At 43.4% G+C, this 16,007-nt stretch overlaps 1 protein-coding gene across 1 annotated transcript in view; it reads left to right on the top strand.

Annotated features, from left to right (window-relative positions):
• The window catches only part of rabep1 (rabaptin, RAB GTPase binding effector protein 1), a 57,179-nt gene that overhangs the window by 26,708 nt on the left and 14,464 nt on the right, over positions 1 to 16,007 (top strand). The window contains exons 10-14 of the mRNA XM_060912476.1: positions 1,015 to 1,119; positions 5,145 to 5,261; positions 5,450 to 5,548; positions 9,325 to 9,465; positions 12,702 to 12,891. Coding sequence (XP_060768459.1) covers positions 1,015 to 1,119; positions 5,145 to 5,261; positions 5,450 to 5,548; positions 9,325 to 9,465; positions 12,702 to 12,891 — 652 coding nt within the window. The remainder of the gene's footprint in view (positions 1 to 1,014; positions 1,120 to 5,144; positions 5,262 to 5,449; positions 5,549 to 9,324; positions 9,466 to 12,701; positions 12,892 to 16,007) is intronic.

Genomic DNA, 16,007 nt, shown 5'->3' with positions numbered 1-16,007 from the left:
TCAAAAGGTAATTAGTGGATGAGTTTCGTAACTCCTTAACGCGTTCGAGATCAAAGAGTAAATAATAAAAATGCCCTCTTTAAATAAACCTATTCCACACCACAACTGTAGTAATCGATCAAGAACCGCTCAACTGAGTAAAGAGAAACGACATCCATCATTACTTTGACATGAAGTGACAAAGAGCATATCACGGGTAAATTCAGGAGCGAGATCAATGTAATTCTCCTGTTTTATATTAAACTTTGGTCAAATATCTGTAACATTCTGCATTCTCTGCAATTTTTTTTTTTTTACCTTGTGCAATACCAGAAAAATTCAGTTGAAATCAAGCCATTTGAGGCGAATTGGTCCGCCTCTGACAAAACTTGGCATTTGGATTTCCCGGCAAACATTGATTTTCGTGACGTCGCATGCGGGACGCCTCTTTCTGAATCCTACGTCAACGCTGGTTTGTTTATGAGAAAACGACCTGGTGGTTTTCTGCACATTTCTTCAACGTTATCGCGTAATTATTAAAATGGTTAACAGATGTATCGTACCGGTATGAGGGTGTAGCAACACCAATCTTGATGGGATTAGTACTCATCGTTTCCCAAAAGACCGGACAATGAGAGAGAAATGGGAGCGCTTGGTCTACACAGGCTGTGCACTGAAACCGTGCAAAGCTCTCGCAGCCTGCTGGCGCTTCCGCAGGTAACGTCACGAATCTGGCTCCAGACTCCCTTGGGATTTTTCCAGACGCGTTTTATTTTATTTTTTTCTGCTGTAGACAGACAGATGGCCTTGTGCAAAATTACCCTTCTGGATGAGTGTGTAAAGGGACATACTTTCATATTAAAAAAAACAACAACACTAAATTGGTCCAGAATATGCACTTTAAGTATAAAGAACCCCATTGAAGTAGGTGGTGTCCAAACTTTTGACTGGTACCGTGTGTGTTTTAGTACTTTATACATTATAAAAATGATCGACTCTTTGCACTGTGTGTGTGTGTTTTGATCTGGTGTGCAGCTGAAGAATGCAGGGAGGAAGTTGGGCCGGCGCTGTGACATGTGCTCCAATTATGAGAAACAGCTTCAGGTCATTCAGGGGCAGGAGGCGGAGACACGAGATCAGGTCAGACTCGGGCTTCTCTTTTACACAGGAAAGAAAAAACCCCACACTCTCAACCCAGAGCCGTATTATTTCATTGTTCTGTTGTAAACTGTGTATGGAAACTGGAGAAAGTTTCCTCCTGAACCATTTCTGATGCTACTTTTAATTGACGCTAGGTGCAAGCGTGTTTGAAGCATAGCCAGGGGCTCTGTGATGGCCATTATTATTATTATTATTATTATTATTATTATTTTGGGAATTTGTTACGGTGGTGGACATGTGAGTTATAATTGATGTCTTATAATTATTAGCTAATGATTGGGGATTTCAATGAAACTGGTTTAATCCGGTATCTAGTCTTAGGCACCGTATTTTTATTATTATTTTTTTTTTTTTCCCCATCATACAAACTTTGTTATAGATTTCTATTTTATGACCTCTACATTGAGTCAAAACATTACAAAAACATTTTAGCGTTCCAAACGTTCATTCATTTTCCAGCACAAAATTCAATGTTACAGAAAAAAAAAAAGTTTGTATCTGAGCCACGCCCGGATCACCGCACAGGCTTCATATGGCTTCAGCCTAGGGGCCCCCACGCCCCCTGCCTCGCAGGGGGGCCCCCAATTGGTCAAAAGAAAAAAAAAACCCTTCATATTCATTGGCTCATGACCATAGGTCCTATGACCTATGGTCACGAGCTTTGGGTAATGACCGAAAGAACAAGATCGCGGATACAAGCGGCCGAAATGAGTTTTCTTCGCAGGGCGGCTGGGCGCTCCCTTAGAGATAGGGTGAGAAGCACAGTCACTCGGGAGGAGCTCGGAGTAGAGCCGCTGCTCCTCCACATCGAGAGGAATCAGCTGAGGTGGCTCGGGCATCTTTTTCGGATGCCTCCTGGACGCCTCCCTGGGGAGGTGTTCCAGGCATGTCCCCCTGGGAGGAGGCCCCGGGGAAGACCCAGGACACGCTGGAGGGACTATGTCTCTCGGCTGGCCTGGGAACGCCTCGGTGTTCTTCCCGAGGAGCTGGCCGAGGTGTCTGGGGAAAGGGAAGTTTTAGTCTGGCTAACGCGACTTCAAAGCTTTGTGAGCATTTGGTCTGGCAAAGATATTAAGCCCAGCCGTTTCCCAAAGCGCGTGGTTGACCCGCCTCCCTGAAATGCCTCAGTTTGCTACTGGTCGAAGCCAGAAAAGGCTGTGACGAAGCTTAAACCAATCACATCACTCTTTCCTCTGACGTATGCGACGCGACGGGGCTAACTGGTAGATTAAACTCTTACCGAAGCCGGTCGGGAGCAAGGCGAAAACGTCCTTCCTTTCAATAAATACCTCCAGGGCTGCTCTTTGCTCCGTTTTCAATGAGAACTTGCTCCATGTTCGTAATGTTTCTAGTGAATGAAGCGCTTCCGGCATAGATTCTGTAAACAATCTATGGCTTCCGGTCGCAGTTCTACTACGTCAGTGCCTTGAACACGCCTCTACCCAGGGCCGTTGGAGATGCTCAAAGTTGATTGGCTCCCGATTTTTCGGGAGCTTGGAAGAGTTGTAGATAGCTTGCCTTGCCAGACTAAGCTCGCAACAGGCCCTCGTGTTGCGTCACACTTAGGATGGGCGGGCCCAGGCTAGGGAAGTTCAGGCTTCCATGCTTAGACTGCTGCCTCCGCGACCCGGCCCCGGATAAAGCGGAAGAAGACGAGACGAGATATTCATTGGCTCAAAATGAATATTTAAATAAACGGACGCTGATTGGGTGAGGCAAATCCGCCTTCCATATATAAACGTTAGACGTCACGCACGACGTCACTCCACAGTTGAACAGTGAACATGTGTGACAGAAAATACGAGAGCGGTGCTCAAAAGCGCAAGGCGCAACGGCAAAAAGCCCAACGTGACAAAGCTCTATTGAGCAATATACCAAAACTAACAGGTTTTTTTTTTTTTTAAACCTAATGAAACCCAACTGGCAAGTGCAAGTCATCATGACACTAGCGTAGCAAACGTTATGTTAGCTGCAGCTGCAGCCAGTAGTACTACTAGCTCTGGTGAGGGTGAAGGACCATCCCTTTCAGACCCCGTCCTATTTGTGGATGAATGTGCCACTGCCACTAGTTTCACAAACGCGCGCGCGCACACACTCTCACTCCGATGACATTGACATGCATGATAGTTTCCTTTTTAATAACTTTTAATAAAAGTTTAATAATTGGAAAAAAAAAAAAAACTTTAAAATGTAGAAAATAGACAGTTCTTTACAGGTAGATGGGATAAGATGGTGGTGGCCGGTGGGGGCCTACAGCAACTTGTAGCCTAGGGGCCCCTGGCCATGTCAATCCGGCCCTGATCTGAGCATGTTGCATTTTTAAAGGACCCATGGCATGGTGGTTTGTTGATGCTTTAAACAGGCTCGTGGAGGTTTCCGGATGTTATATCCGCAGCCTTTCTTGAAATGAACCCTCGGCACGTAGATATAGCCTCCTGGGAGAAAGCCCCATTTCAGCGCTTTTCCCAGTGCGTCGTTTTGCTAATGAGAAGCAGGAGGCGGGGAAGGGTAGAGGGTGGGGGCGGGTCTTATCATTAATATTCATGACATGTAAACGTGTTACCTCTGATTGGCTAACAGCACTGTGACGCTACCTCCAGTGGGTCAGAACAAGCGGATGTGGGTGTCTTACTATGGCGAGAGAGAAGGAACAAACCGCGAAGGGAAAAATACTGCGCACTGACGTCATTAAGGTGCGACGCGAGGAAATAAAATAAATTCAACAAATGTTTGGGTTTTTACTGAACAAACAAACAAATAAAATGAACGAGTGACTTAAAAAAAAGAATGTGGGTGTCTTTTGTAAAAACTGTTTTGATTGGCTATTATAACAGAGCATGCTGCATGCTTTTTGGTTTTGTAGCACAGAGTACCTGGCTAACTGCAGGAAGCGGTTAGCTGCACAGCTAATGTAGCCATTGCAAGGCTAACGTGGCACCGATTTTAAAACACGGCAAAACGACTTAACAGTTCTACACTTACTTGTTCGGTGTTTGTGGCTGATGCGGCAGGGATGCTTGGTACGGACCCAGGCTTCAGTGACAGTTGATGTGCAAAACCTGCCCTGTACTGTCCCAAGTTGTGGAAACATTCCTCAGGAAAATGCTTCCGACAAACATACACCGTCTTAGATAGACTCGACGGCGTATTATTGGAGTAAATAAAATTAAGCCACTGCGTCTTCAGGGGCTCTCCCGTCGGCAGTAAAAACAGACTCTTTTCTGTGTTGTCACATCCATGTACAGCGCAACTTCCATGTTTCGCTCGCTTAGGTGATGCCATGTTGTTGTGTCCTCCTATGGTCTCCTCACTACAACTGGGCGGGCAATCCATACAGTGGGTGGGAATCCAGAGGGGGGGCGTGGGGATCATCTCCCTTGCTGACGTAGTAAAGGGAAGAGCTTATCAATGCGCCGTTTTGACGCGCCATTCTCAAATGTTGGGCATAGTTTGGTTTACACATTATGAAATTTCTAGCCACTGGGGTGACTTAAGAAGGTCAGAGGAACTCATTTTAACGTTAAAAAAACTCAAAGTGAAAATTTCATGCCATGGGACCTTTAAGAGCGCACTTTTCAGATTAAAAAAGAAAATATAACGAAGGCTACTGGGTTTTGGTGCAAAACGAAGACACGAGTGTGACAAAGTATCCAGAAGAACTGTGGCTGGTTCTGCAAGATGCTCAGTAAAACCTACAGCTTGGGACATTTTCCTTGTAAAACTGCACTCATTGGAAATGAGACCAAAGCAAAAGGTCGTCTCACACCAAATATCGACTTTTGTTTCATTTATTATGGCTTACTGATTACTGTTTTAATGTTGAAACATTTCGTTTCATTACTTTTTAAGCCATTTTTGGTCTACAGCATTTCTTTAGATGTGCCTACATGAAGTTCAGTAATTAAAAAAAAAAAAAAGTTCCATGAATGCAGTAGATGGGCAAAAATATTATTCGACATATTTAAATAATAAACCTCGCACTTGTTTCTCTTTGTCCTGTTCAGGTGAAGAAGCTGCAGGTCATGCTTCGGCAGGCCAACGATCAGCTGGAGAGGACGATGAACGAGAAGCAGGAGTTGGAAGACTCGATGAAGCAGGGCCATGAAGAAACCAACACTAAGGTAGGAAACATTTTCAGCCTCAACTTCAGCCGTCAGACAGACGGCGGCCTCGCGGCGACGGGACAAAAGCGTTCCACCTCGTCATCGTTTAGCAGTGATTAAAAATCATACACATGTGAGTGGAACTGGAACACTCACCGTGCTGGTTTAGTCAGACAGATGATGTCTGTCTTGGTCGTGTCCCAAAGGTCTCAGCGCTGATGCAGAAAGTCCAGGAGTCCGAGTCGACGCTGAGCGCGCTCCAGCAAGCCTTCAGCCAGGCCAAGAGGAACACCCAGGAACAGATGGTACGCTTACTTCACACACAAACATTGATCTTCAGCCCAGATAGGAGCCAAGGAGGTTTTAGTTCGAGTGCATTTTTCATCCATTTGACAAAGATCTCACAGTGGTGATGATCATCAGGAGTGGACAAATCGGAAATATGTACAGTCATCATTAGCAGTAGATTTTTTTTTTCCCCCTGTCTTTTGTTCAACAACCAGACAAAGTTTTTAAAAAAAAAACCTCACTCTCTAAACAAAACTTGTAACCTCCATAGCAGAGGTAATATTTTTTGGTGTTTTTTTTTTTTTTAAAGCAGGATTGTGCAAAACCTACCAACCCGATTTCCATGAAACTTGGTGGAAGGGTGCATCATTGGCCAAGGAAGAACCCATGATATTTTGGAGCGGATCCAAGTCACAGGATGGATCCACGAGTTTATTTTCCCTTTTGCCAGCATTGCGAGATACGGCATCTGGCCTTGGTGGAAGTCTGCACTCAAAAATGACAACCATCTTAAAATCCAGTAGATGGCAGTAAAGTGGCAAAACATAGCCAGTGTAGAAATGCGATGACCCCAGATCACAATCCACGTTCACGGGTACCAGTAATCCTCTGGAATACACACGTAGGCATGCAATTCTTTTCATTTTGGAAATATAAACAGCCGGACATATGAAATGGTTGAGGTTCCAGATTATCAGGAACAAACACTGACGCGAGCCCCGCCCCCATTATACCATTAGTTTGTTGTCTTGCTACAAAACCGCTCCAAGTCTCTTGTTAATGACCTGGTGGCCAGTGGAAGCAGAATATAATATTTCTGGTGCAAAAGGAGCCAGTGTTTTGCGCACAAAATCCGTAAAATCACAACGAACCTTTTTCGTAGTCGAGTTCTCTCTTCCGATTGTCCCGGTTTGATCTTAATTTGCTTTCAGTAAAGAGTTGTTTTTGCCTCTTGTTCTGTTTGTTACATGTGGTATTGTATCTTTTCTGGAACTGTGAGTTCTGTACCTTCCTGTGCTCGGCGTATTTGACGTCATGTGACAGGTGTTTTACAAGCACAAGATTTTATTGCTACTTGGAAGCGTTCGCTAGAGCCCTGCACTCCTGCGGGAGACTCGTGGGACCCGCCGCAAAGCAGTGCGGCGCGGGACAAATTTTGAAAGCTCATTGCGGGCGCGGGCGGGACCGGAAGTGCACATATGCGCGCGCGGGCGGGAGCGGGAGTGCACATATGTGGCGCGGGCAGGAGCGGTGATGAGCTGCAGTCCCGCTAACTAAAGATGTGTTTGAAATAAAATGTATAAATTATTAATTTATGTCTGTCACATATAATTTGTGCTGGATATTTTATTTGGCATTAATAAAAACATTTTAAGATGCCTAAATTTGCAGAGAGAGTCAGATTGCCAGAGAAATAGCATCTTAAATTTGCGGGAAATCCTTTGATCACTCTAATGACTCGCAGTTCACACCCAACTAGCAAAAAAACCATGAGTGAAGTGATTTATGGCTTGCGTTAGTCTACGACTTTAGTCAGAGAGACATGTTACACAGTGACGGTAGGCTTGACTCAATGCTATCCCAGAAATCCTTCCTGTAATATGCAAATTTGGCTGTCCAATCAGAGGCGGCCACATTTGCATATTACAGGAAGGATTTCTGGGATAGCATTGAGTTAAGCCTACCGTCACTGTGTAACCTGTCTCTCTGACTAAAGTTGTAGACTAACTCAAGCAGTAAATCAGTTCACTTCCCTTACTAGCTCTGCTTTGCAATAATAAAAAACAAAACAAAACTATTGCTACAAAGCAAGCCCTTTCACTTTTTTATGCTGATCAGAGAATTACAATGGTTTCTCATATGATAAAAATGTGTGATTCGCGATTAAATATTTTGTTTGACAGCACTAATTATTATTATTGTTATTAGAGACAGTACATGCTGAATTCTGAAACAAGGTAAATAATAACAACAACATGAGCTGTAGATATTCATGCTGAAATCCACTGAAAGTAGGGGGCGAGGCACCATCACGCTGTGTCAAGACAAGAACTTTCCTGAGAAATAACGCGAACGTCTGTATCATGCGGGATTTGCGGGCGGGAGCGGGACTGAAAATCATAATTTTTTTTGTGGGCGCGGGCGGGAGCGGGACTGAAAATCATAATTCTTTGCGGGCGCGGGCGGGAGTGGGACTGCACAATGCGGGCGGGAGCGGGACTGAAAAATCCGACCCGCGCAGACCTCTAGCGTTCGCTCCGTTCGACTATATTTCGGCCACACCGTTTACGTTTTTTGGGTCTCGGAGTGGTGCGTGCGACTTATTGTGTAACTCCGCCTCTTTGGAAAGAGACAGAAACGTGAGCCTTTTGAACGTAGGTTACGTGCACCAACCCGAGCCACAATTAAAATATTCTTGCGCCTGGTTAATAATCTATGCTTTTAAACGTTAAAATGGTTTTGGTCAACGTCCTGGAATTTTAATCAAGCCCAGTTTCTGAAGTCCATAGTTTAAATACCGTAATGGATTTGCCTTAGCCAGAAGCTAGAAACACTCGACTCATTTGTGGAATTTGGCATTCAGATCAGCTGGGTGGAGCGCTGAAAACTCTCTGGAGTTAATTTAGTAAGTCGTGCATTCCTTTCGATCACTCAGTCAAATTTGTAGACAACGTGGCACATTCACTTAAAGCTTCTGACTGCAACGTTGAATTCTGGGCAAGACGTTCCATTTCTATTGCTGTTGGAGTTTCGAGATGTTTCGCTGCTGCACGCACACACACATACACTGTGTGTAAATGTTTTGCTGAGATAAAATGCGTCCCGAAGCAAGTGAGCAACAATATCACGTGACCACCGCGCAGCATGTTTGACCTACTACTATCTAAAACAAGGTGGCGTGGGAAAAACGGCGGACTCTGCTTTCCCGCCAGCGGAAAAGAAAAGGAAAGCCTGCCTCGTGAGTGCACCTGCAAGATTACATGACGTGTCATTTTTTTCTGGACAGATAACTCAATCGTTCTAGCTAGCACTTAGCTATCTTAGCCTTAGAATCCACGGGCTCGACGCCACGATAGTGAGTATGGAGTTATACACCGAATGTTTTGATCTTACAGAGAAAGAAACAAGAACAGAGAAAAGATGTATGTTATTCGTCTTTTTTTTTTTTTCCCTTGGTGTGACGCGGTTCCATAGTTACGCTAATTAGTTTTAAAGCTCCTTGCGTTCGGCCGTTTCCTGTTTCCGCACAGTTTACCTCAGGAGGTACGAAAACAGTCCCAAAATGGAGATAAGCGACCATCAGGACAACAAAATGATCACATCTCGTCTGTAGTCAGTCCCTTTTAAATTATTAAGAAAAGCAAATACGGGGGGGGGGAAGTTTCTTGTTAGTGAGCGAAGATAAATAAGATTTATGACCCACTCTTGTGATGCTCCACTGTTGCAGTATATCGAAAAATAACATTTTATCACTTGTCTATTTGCTTGGACGCGATGTGATTATTGCGTTTAACTGTGCCACACAAGCAGCTCAAGTCCTCTTAATTTTCTGCCTCGGAAGCTACAACGAAGGCAATTATTTGCTGAAAACGATAAGTCTAAACTAGATACCAAGCTCGACTAGTTAGGTCTAGCTAGTCTGTTGTCGGTTTCAGCGCACTAGCTAGCTGGTTACAGTGACCATGTTGTACGAGATGATTTCTTTCAGCACAAAAGGTGTTCCAGCCATTTTTGTATGTTTAAAGTATCCTGGATATGCCATAAAAATCTCCGTGTGTGTGTGTTTCTCCAGTCTGTGTTGCTGAAATCCCGGGAACAGGTGGCTGAGGAGCTGAGCAGGCTGCAGAGAGACAACGAGAGTCTACAGGGCAAACACAGGCTTCACCTGACGCTGCAGCAGGAGGAGAACTTCCAGATGCCCACAACCACCCAGGTACTGCTGACGTCTTCATTTAAGAATGCAACAATTAAAGCTAGACTGCCTTTCAGATTTTTCAAGTGTAGGTCGTAAAAAGAATTTTCCCTGACACGCAGTTTTTTGTTTAATGGACCAAGAGCGACTGAATTTGAATCACAGACTTCCAATTTTTTTATTATTATTATTATTACTTTTAAAAATAGAATAGTTAATGAATTTAAGGCCACATGGCCCTAAATTCTCCGCTGTTTTTTTCCTGCTTCACCAATTCAAAATACTACGTCATGCATGACGTGGTGGGCTTTCCTCGTTCGTGCAAGGCATTGTGGGATACAAATTTGAAACAGGAGAGAAAAATGGAGGACGTGAATGAAACGTGACGGAAAGTGAGAAGAAAAGATGTTACGTTATATACGAAGGAAAGGAAACGCAGGACCAAACTAATAAATATCGGCGCTCAGCGAGCACCTCGGTGTGATCAGCTGTTCGTTTAGCGACAGAATGATGGAACGGTCAGTGCACGCTCGAAGGTAAACCTGTGCATGCATATGCACGCACGCATGCACTGACTTCCTCTGTCCGCCTGACTGTGCGAAGCGAGCGATTTCATGCACGTTATTTACTCGGGAATCCCTTCAAATTAAAAAATAACTTCAAGGCCACAGAATGGCCCGATTTTTGAGATATTACAGAAATAAACATATCACAATGACCACATTTCAGATGGAACCGAATTTCACCAATTTTATGAAATCGAAAGGCTTTAAGCGGAATCTTAAATGTTACGGGTATTGAACCTGTCCAGTCCTAGTTGTGGATTCATCTCTGTTACAGACCTGAACAGCTGATTATGTCGTCCTGTATTCTGAAAGGATGTCTATGGGGGGGAGAAAAAAAAAAAAAACAGAACCATGTTCATTAAAAAAAAAAAATCACATTTTAAAGGTTGAAGCGATGTAAGGTTTTATTTTTTTTGGTGTACGTATCTACGTGAAAGTTTTATTTCATTGTGTTCAATCAGAGATGTGTTCTGTGATGTTCCTCAAAGTATCAGTCACTAGTAGACACGTAATGATTCGACCGATTCATTCCGATTTGATTCACGATATTCGGTTCACGATTCAATTCTTTCATGATATTTTAGAAAAAAATATTAAATGAAGAAAAGTTTACCACCTTAAAAAAAGCAACATTTTATTTCCCTATCTTTATCAACTTAGGCCCACTTTACACGGGGACGGTCTGAAACAAAAACGCAAAAGTCCGTTTTCGTTCTCACTTTTTTCCGCGTCTACACGACCGTTTTCAAGGAGGAAATCTGCGTCTATACGGTGACGCATAAATGTGTGGAATTCAATTGGATGTGCATGCCAGGCGGCTTGGTGGCGCTGTGAAAGACCTCCGCTATGTCTGCACACATGCGCAACGTCTTCCGTCTTGTCCGATCTGCACATCTGCGCCGCGAAAACTTTGACTACTCTGCCTATGGCTACTCGTGAGGTTGCCAGAGCAGCTTGAAGGTCCGTTGGATCGATGTAATCAGACATGCTGTAGCCGTTCTATATGAGTGGGTGGAGCACAGGGGACGGCAGGACAGAGATCAGGTTTACAAATAGGCTTTATTGCCACACTTTTCAGTCTAATAAGATTTTTAAACCAACAGACACACGCAACCGGCGTCTAGCTTGGGGATGAGCGTCTCTGCTCTCCCTCTTTAAATAGGGCGCGGTCACTGGGAAGACACACAAACACAGGTTAATTGACATCAGGTGTAGTGATTCTGCCACTTACCTTCCCTGACTCCACCCTCCTGTCACAGACCGGCGCTTGACCGCGCCCCCGCTGCCACACATGCTCTTACTATGACGTAAACGCGTACCCGACGTGAGCAGATCCGAGCGAGTTTCGCGTATTGGGTAATTTTAGATGGATATGCAACGGGAGCTGTTTTTAACTTATCCACTCTGGAAGGCGTTTTCAAATTTTTCCGTTTTTCAGCCTCGAAAACGCCGTCCCTGTGTAGACAAAAGGCACTTCCGATAAAATATTTAGTCGTTTTTACCCGACAGCGTCCTCGTGTAAACGGGCCCTTAAATTTTATTTTTAAGTAAAAAAACAAACAAAAAAAACCTTTTGTTTAATTTTCTTTACAATAATTATCGCTCTGTCCGTCCGTCTGAAAACGTTTTAGTTTCCGGAGCATAACTCAAAACCTATTAGGAATTTTTCCACGAAACCTGACAGTTATATTAAGTGACTATAAAGGAGTTGTGCCTTTTGACATTTTGGGATTTCTGTGATTAATTTTTTCCGTATTTCCATGGCAGTTCAACGTAGGAAAATTTGGAGTGGGGGGCCAGGGGGAGACGTCATCTCCTCATGACTGGCTCTTTTTTATTTTTTTTAATGCCTCCGCCACCTTAAGGCGCAGGAGGCGTTATGTTTTTGGGTTGTCCGTGCGTCCGTCCATGCTTCCGTCCCGAAACCTTGTGAACGCGATATCTCAAAGGCTAATGAAAGGAATTTCACCAAACTTTCACCATTTGTGCACTTTGGGACAAACACGAACTGATTAGATTTTGAGGTAAAAAGGTCATAGGTCAAGATTACTGTGAGGTCAAATGTCCATCCCCAAATCACAACTTAATAAGGCGTGCAGTCTACCAGGCGGAGGCATCCCCGTCGAGTTCTATCTATCTAGTTTTAACCTATATTTGTAAAGGTTGGACTAAAATATAAAGCCCATTATCTAAAATATATTGTAAAAAATGAAAGTTAATTACAAACGGGCCTTTTCTTAATCAACTTTTATGAACATTTGTTACTCCCTGCATTTTCTTCTCTTTTCTTTAACGTTCAGCGGTCTGTAAAAAGAGAACTCTCGAATTTCTTGTTATATCTGTTTGTACGGTCATTTCCCATTTTGTGTGTGTGTGTGTTCACACAGCATTGGATCGGTGTTACTTCCTCATACAGTGAAGTCACATGCATTCTGGCAGTTGTACACTGTTGTCTGCTGCTGTCTAAACAATGCAATTATGGATAGGAAAAACAAAGATGATCGTTTTTTGCTTTTTTTTTTAAATTTCAGTGATTCGAAGAATCATAAATTTCTATCGCAGTTTATTCTAGTACAGTATATTGTTACATGCCTAATAGCGAGTCAGTTATTTCTGTGATGTTCGCTTGGACTATTTATTTGACAAACTTCAGTGAAGTAAAATTCTGTATGTCATCTCGACACTCCTTAGGAGCTCCAGTCTCTGGTGCTGCAGTACCGCGAGGACATCGTCTCCGTGCGCACTGCATCCGAGCACCTGGAAGAGAAGCTGAAGGCCGAGATCTTGTTCCTGAAGGAGCAGATCCAGGCAGAGCAGTGCCTCAAAGAGAACCTAGAGGACACACTACAGCTGGAGATCGAGGGCTGCAAAGAGGAGATTGGTGAGCCTTAATAACGAGTAGAAGCAGCTAGGAGTAACTTTTTAAAGCGTTAATAAATTTCTAGATGGTTCTATTCCTTTACATTTTACGCATCGGTTAGTTCCTTCATATTGAATCCGAGCGCAAAGCTGACGAGTACTACCTACCTTCTGCTCACGCGAAGTAGTTGGAGGAGGCGCGACCTTCCGTCCTCCCGGAGTTTGCAATTGGCTAGTGCTGCTCTGATTGACAGGACAGCAGCGTTCTTTTGAACCCTTGACCTCTCAAGCTAACATTTAAACCAGGGCTCATCAACCAAGCGCTATAAAAAAAAAAAAAAGTATATAGGGGAGAGTGGGGTAAGATGAGCCACTTTACATTTTTCATCATAACTACATGTTAAAGCCATTTTTGCTTCCAGTCTACACACCATACCAAATTTCAAAGTGTACTGTTACTATCTGAGCAAAACATAATTGATAAGCTCTTATGGTTAGAGTGATATTACCTCTTGAAAAAAAAATGTCAAGTGGCTCAACTTACCCCATGCACGGGGTAAGATGAGCCACTGTGTGGGGTAAATTGAGCCAACACAAAACATGTTAGGTTAACAAAGTAAACAACTTTTATTATTAGAAATGCAATCAATGAATCAAGTCAAGTCAATCAAGTGGGGGATAGGGCCGTTGCATAGAGAAGGGGAGATGAAGAGAGAGGTGATATAACGAGGGATAGATAGGGAGGGATAGATAGATGGATAGAGAGATATGCGTAGATAGATAGAAAGAGGGATGGTTAGAGAGGGAATGAGAGATATACTATATTATAGAAATTACTAAAACAGTAGAACAGTGCCAAAAAAATCTTATTTCTTTCAGTAGGTTAAAACATTGCTAAAACATGCAGCAATCATTCCATCAATCATTCAATCATTTCATCATTATTCAATGTTCCAAGCGTTCAAATGGCAAGGGAACACCATTTGCCTCTCCCTCCGTGCTGTCCCCCCAACAGTAAAGGGGCGGGGCAATTTTTTCACAATATCCTGTCTTGACAGGACAGCCTCATCTTTCTCTTTGAAGACAAAGGTTGGCTTTCATGCAGAGCCATGGCATGACCGGCTTCTTTTGAGAAATCTTGCCTCTATTTCGAAGACATCCAATTTGATTATCTGGCCAATGAAGAAATGCACTTTCTTCTTCCCCGTGTATTTTGCCACAACATAATCCCCCACAACTAACAACTGGTCTTCTTCATCTGATGTCATATATACAGGGATTAAAGTATTCCGGCCCCCTGCCGGATTTCCGGCATGCAGCGCTTGACTCCGGGCAATATATATATATATATATATATATATATATATATATATATATATATATATATATATATATATAATTATTAGGAGGAAAAAAACGTTCGATAACCCCATGGCTTTCGAGTGTGTTCATTCTCTGCCAATGATAGGAAAGAAGCGCAACTCTCCAGTTCTGAAACTAACAGTATTAGCCAATCAGAAGTAAAATGGGGCGGGTCTTAACACAATGTGCTTCGAGCAACTTCAGAGTAGAGAGAGCGGCATTTCATGGAGTGGGGGCGATGCAGTATATGAAGCCAGGGGAAAATACCCTCGCCATAGATAAAGGTCTGAAGAATAAATGGCGCTGGGCATGGCTGGAGGAGATTGGACGAGACTGCAAGCCATTTAGCAGTTGGTGTAGGAAGTTGAAGGAGCCAGGTGCTTGCTTCTGCATGCTGTGCTCCAAGAAGCTCATATATGCATCCAGCGGCAAAAAGGTTCTTCCTAGACACAAGTCAGACCCTGCTCACAGAGCAGCTGTGAGTTAAAAGTTAAAAGTTATTGAAATGTTGAAATTGTTGAATTATTTGAATTATTAAAACTGTTTCAAAAGTAAACCACTGTCCTTTTAATGTACCCTAAATTAAATGGTTACAAAGATTTTATTTTTCCAATGCTAGACTGAATTTCACATACCCTTGTAACAGTTCACCTTGTGATTGTAGGTCAATTTGTAACCTGTTAAGGACAAAGCTTAGCATCAAAACTTGATATCAAAAGAAATCCTAAATGCTACATGTAGATTTTGGTGAGGTGCACTTTTGCCATCTACTGGCCGTTTTTGGTATTGCATTTTCAAAAGTCAAACATATGCCGCTTTTCCACTACAAACGCGGCTGAGCCGTGCCGTGCCGAGTCGAGCTGAGTCGGGCTGAGCGGGGCTGTTGAAGTTGCATTTCGACTACAACCGCGCTGAACCGTGCTGGCTGGAAGTGGGTGGACACATTGGGTGGAGTTAGCGAAAGTGGGTGGACGTCATGTGATGTCGTTAAGCAGCGCAAACAGTGACATCAGTGACAGTGGCGGAACAAGTCAGAGCCGGGCCGGGGGCGGGGCAAATGACCGGGCCCTTTATTAAAGCTTATCATAACATCATTTTAGGCTACAAAATGTCCGCAACTGCGGTGTTTACCAATTTCAACACTACCGGGTGCAACTATGTTATTTAGTACATCAAGTCCTTCAAACGAACATGTAACTCAGAAACAAAAAACATTAGGATACTGTACATGGCTCATAATAAAACATCAATAGCCTATACTGCGCACATTATTTGAAGGGCATACGAATGAGCGCTCAGAGGTTGCAGCAGTGACAGGAAGAGTCAGAAATAAAAGGAGGGCGGTGCAAACCTCACTGAATGCACTGTGTTTACCAATTTCAACACTATGGGGTGCAACTATGTTATTTTGTACATTAAGTCCTTCAAACGAGCATGTAACTCAGAAACAAAAAAACATTCGGCGACATACTGTACATGGCTCATAATAAAACATCAATAGCCTACTGCGCGCATTATTTGAAGGGCATACGGCGAGCCTTGCGCTCCGCGAACTCGTCCACGATGCTCTGTATGTCACTGATTCAGTGAGCTTTTAAGCGGTAGTCTCACGACCCGAATAGTAAACAATAAACATGGAGGACATGGAGTCGTTAGTGTTGCTGGTCTTGGTGCTGTGGCTTGTTGTCACCGACAACGCCAACAGATACTGGCAAGAGCGTATAGATGAGGCGAGGCGCATAAGGCTTCAGAAATTCTCGTAATTCGTAATTATTA

This window comes from Neoarius graeffei, chromosome 28 (genome assembly GCF_027579695.1).
Source record: "Neoarius graeffei isolate fNeoGra1 chromosome 28, fNeoGra1.pri, whole genome shotgun sequence".
Classification (NCBI taxonomy): domain Eukaryota; kingdom Metazoa; phylum Chordata; class Actinopteri; order Siluriformes; family Ariidae; genus Neoarius; species Neoarius graeffei.
This window is presented reverse-complemented; position numbering and strand designations above follow the sequence as displayed.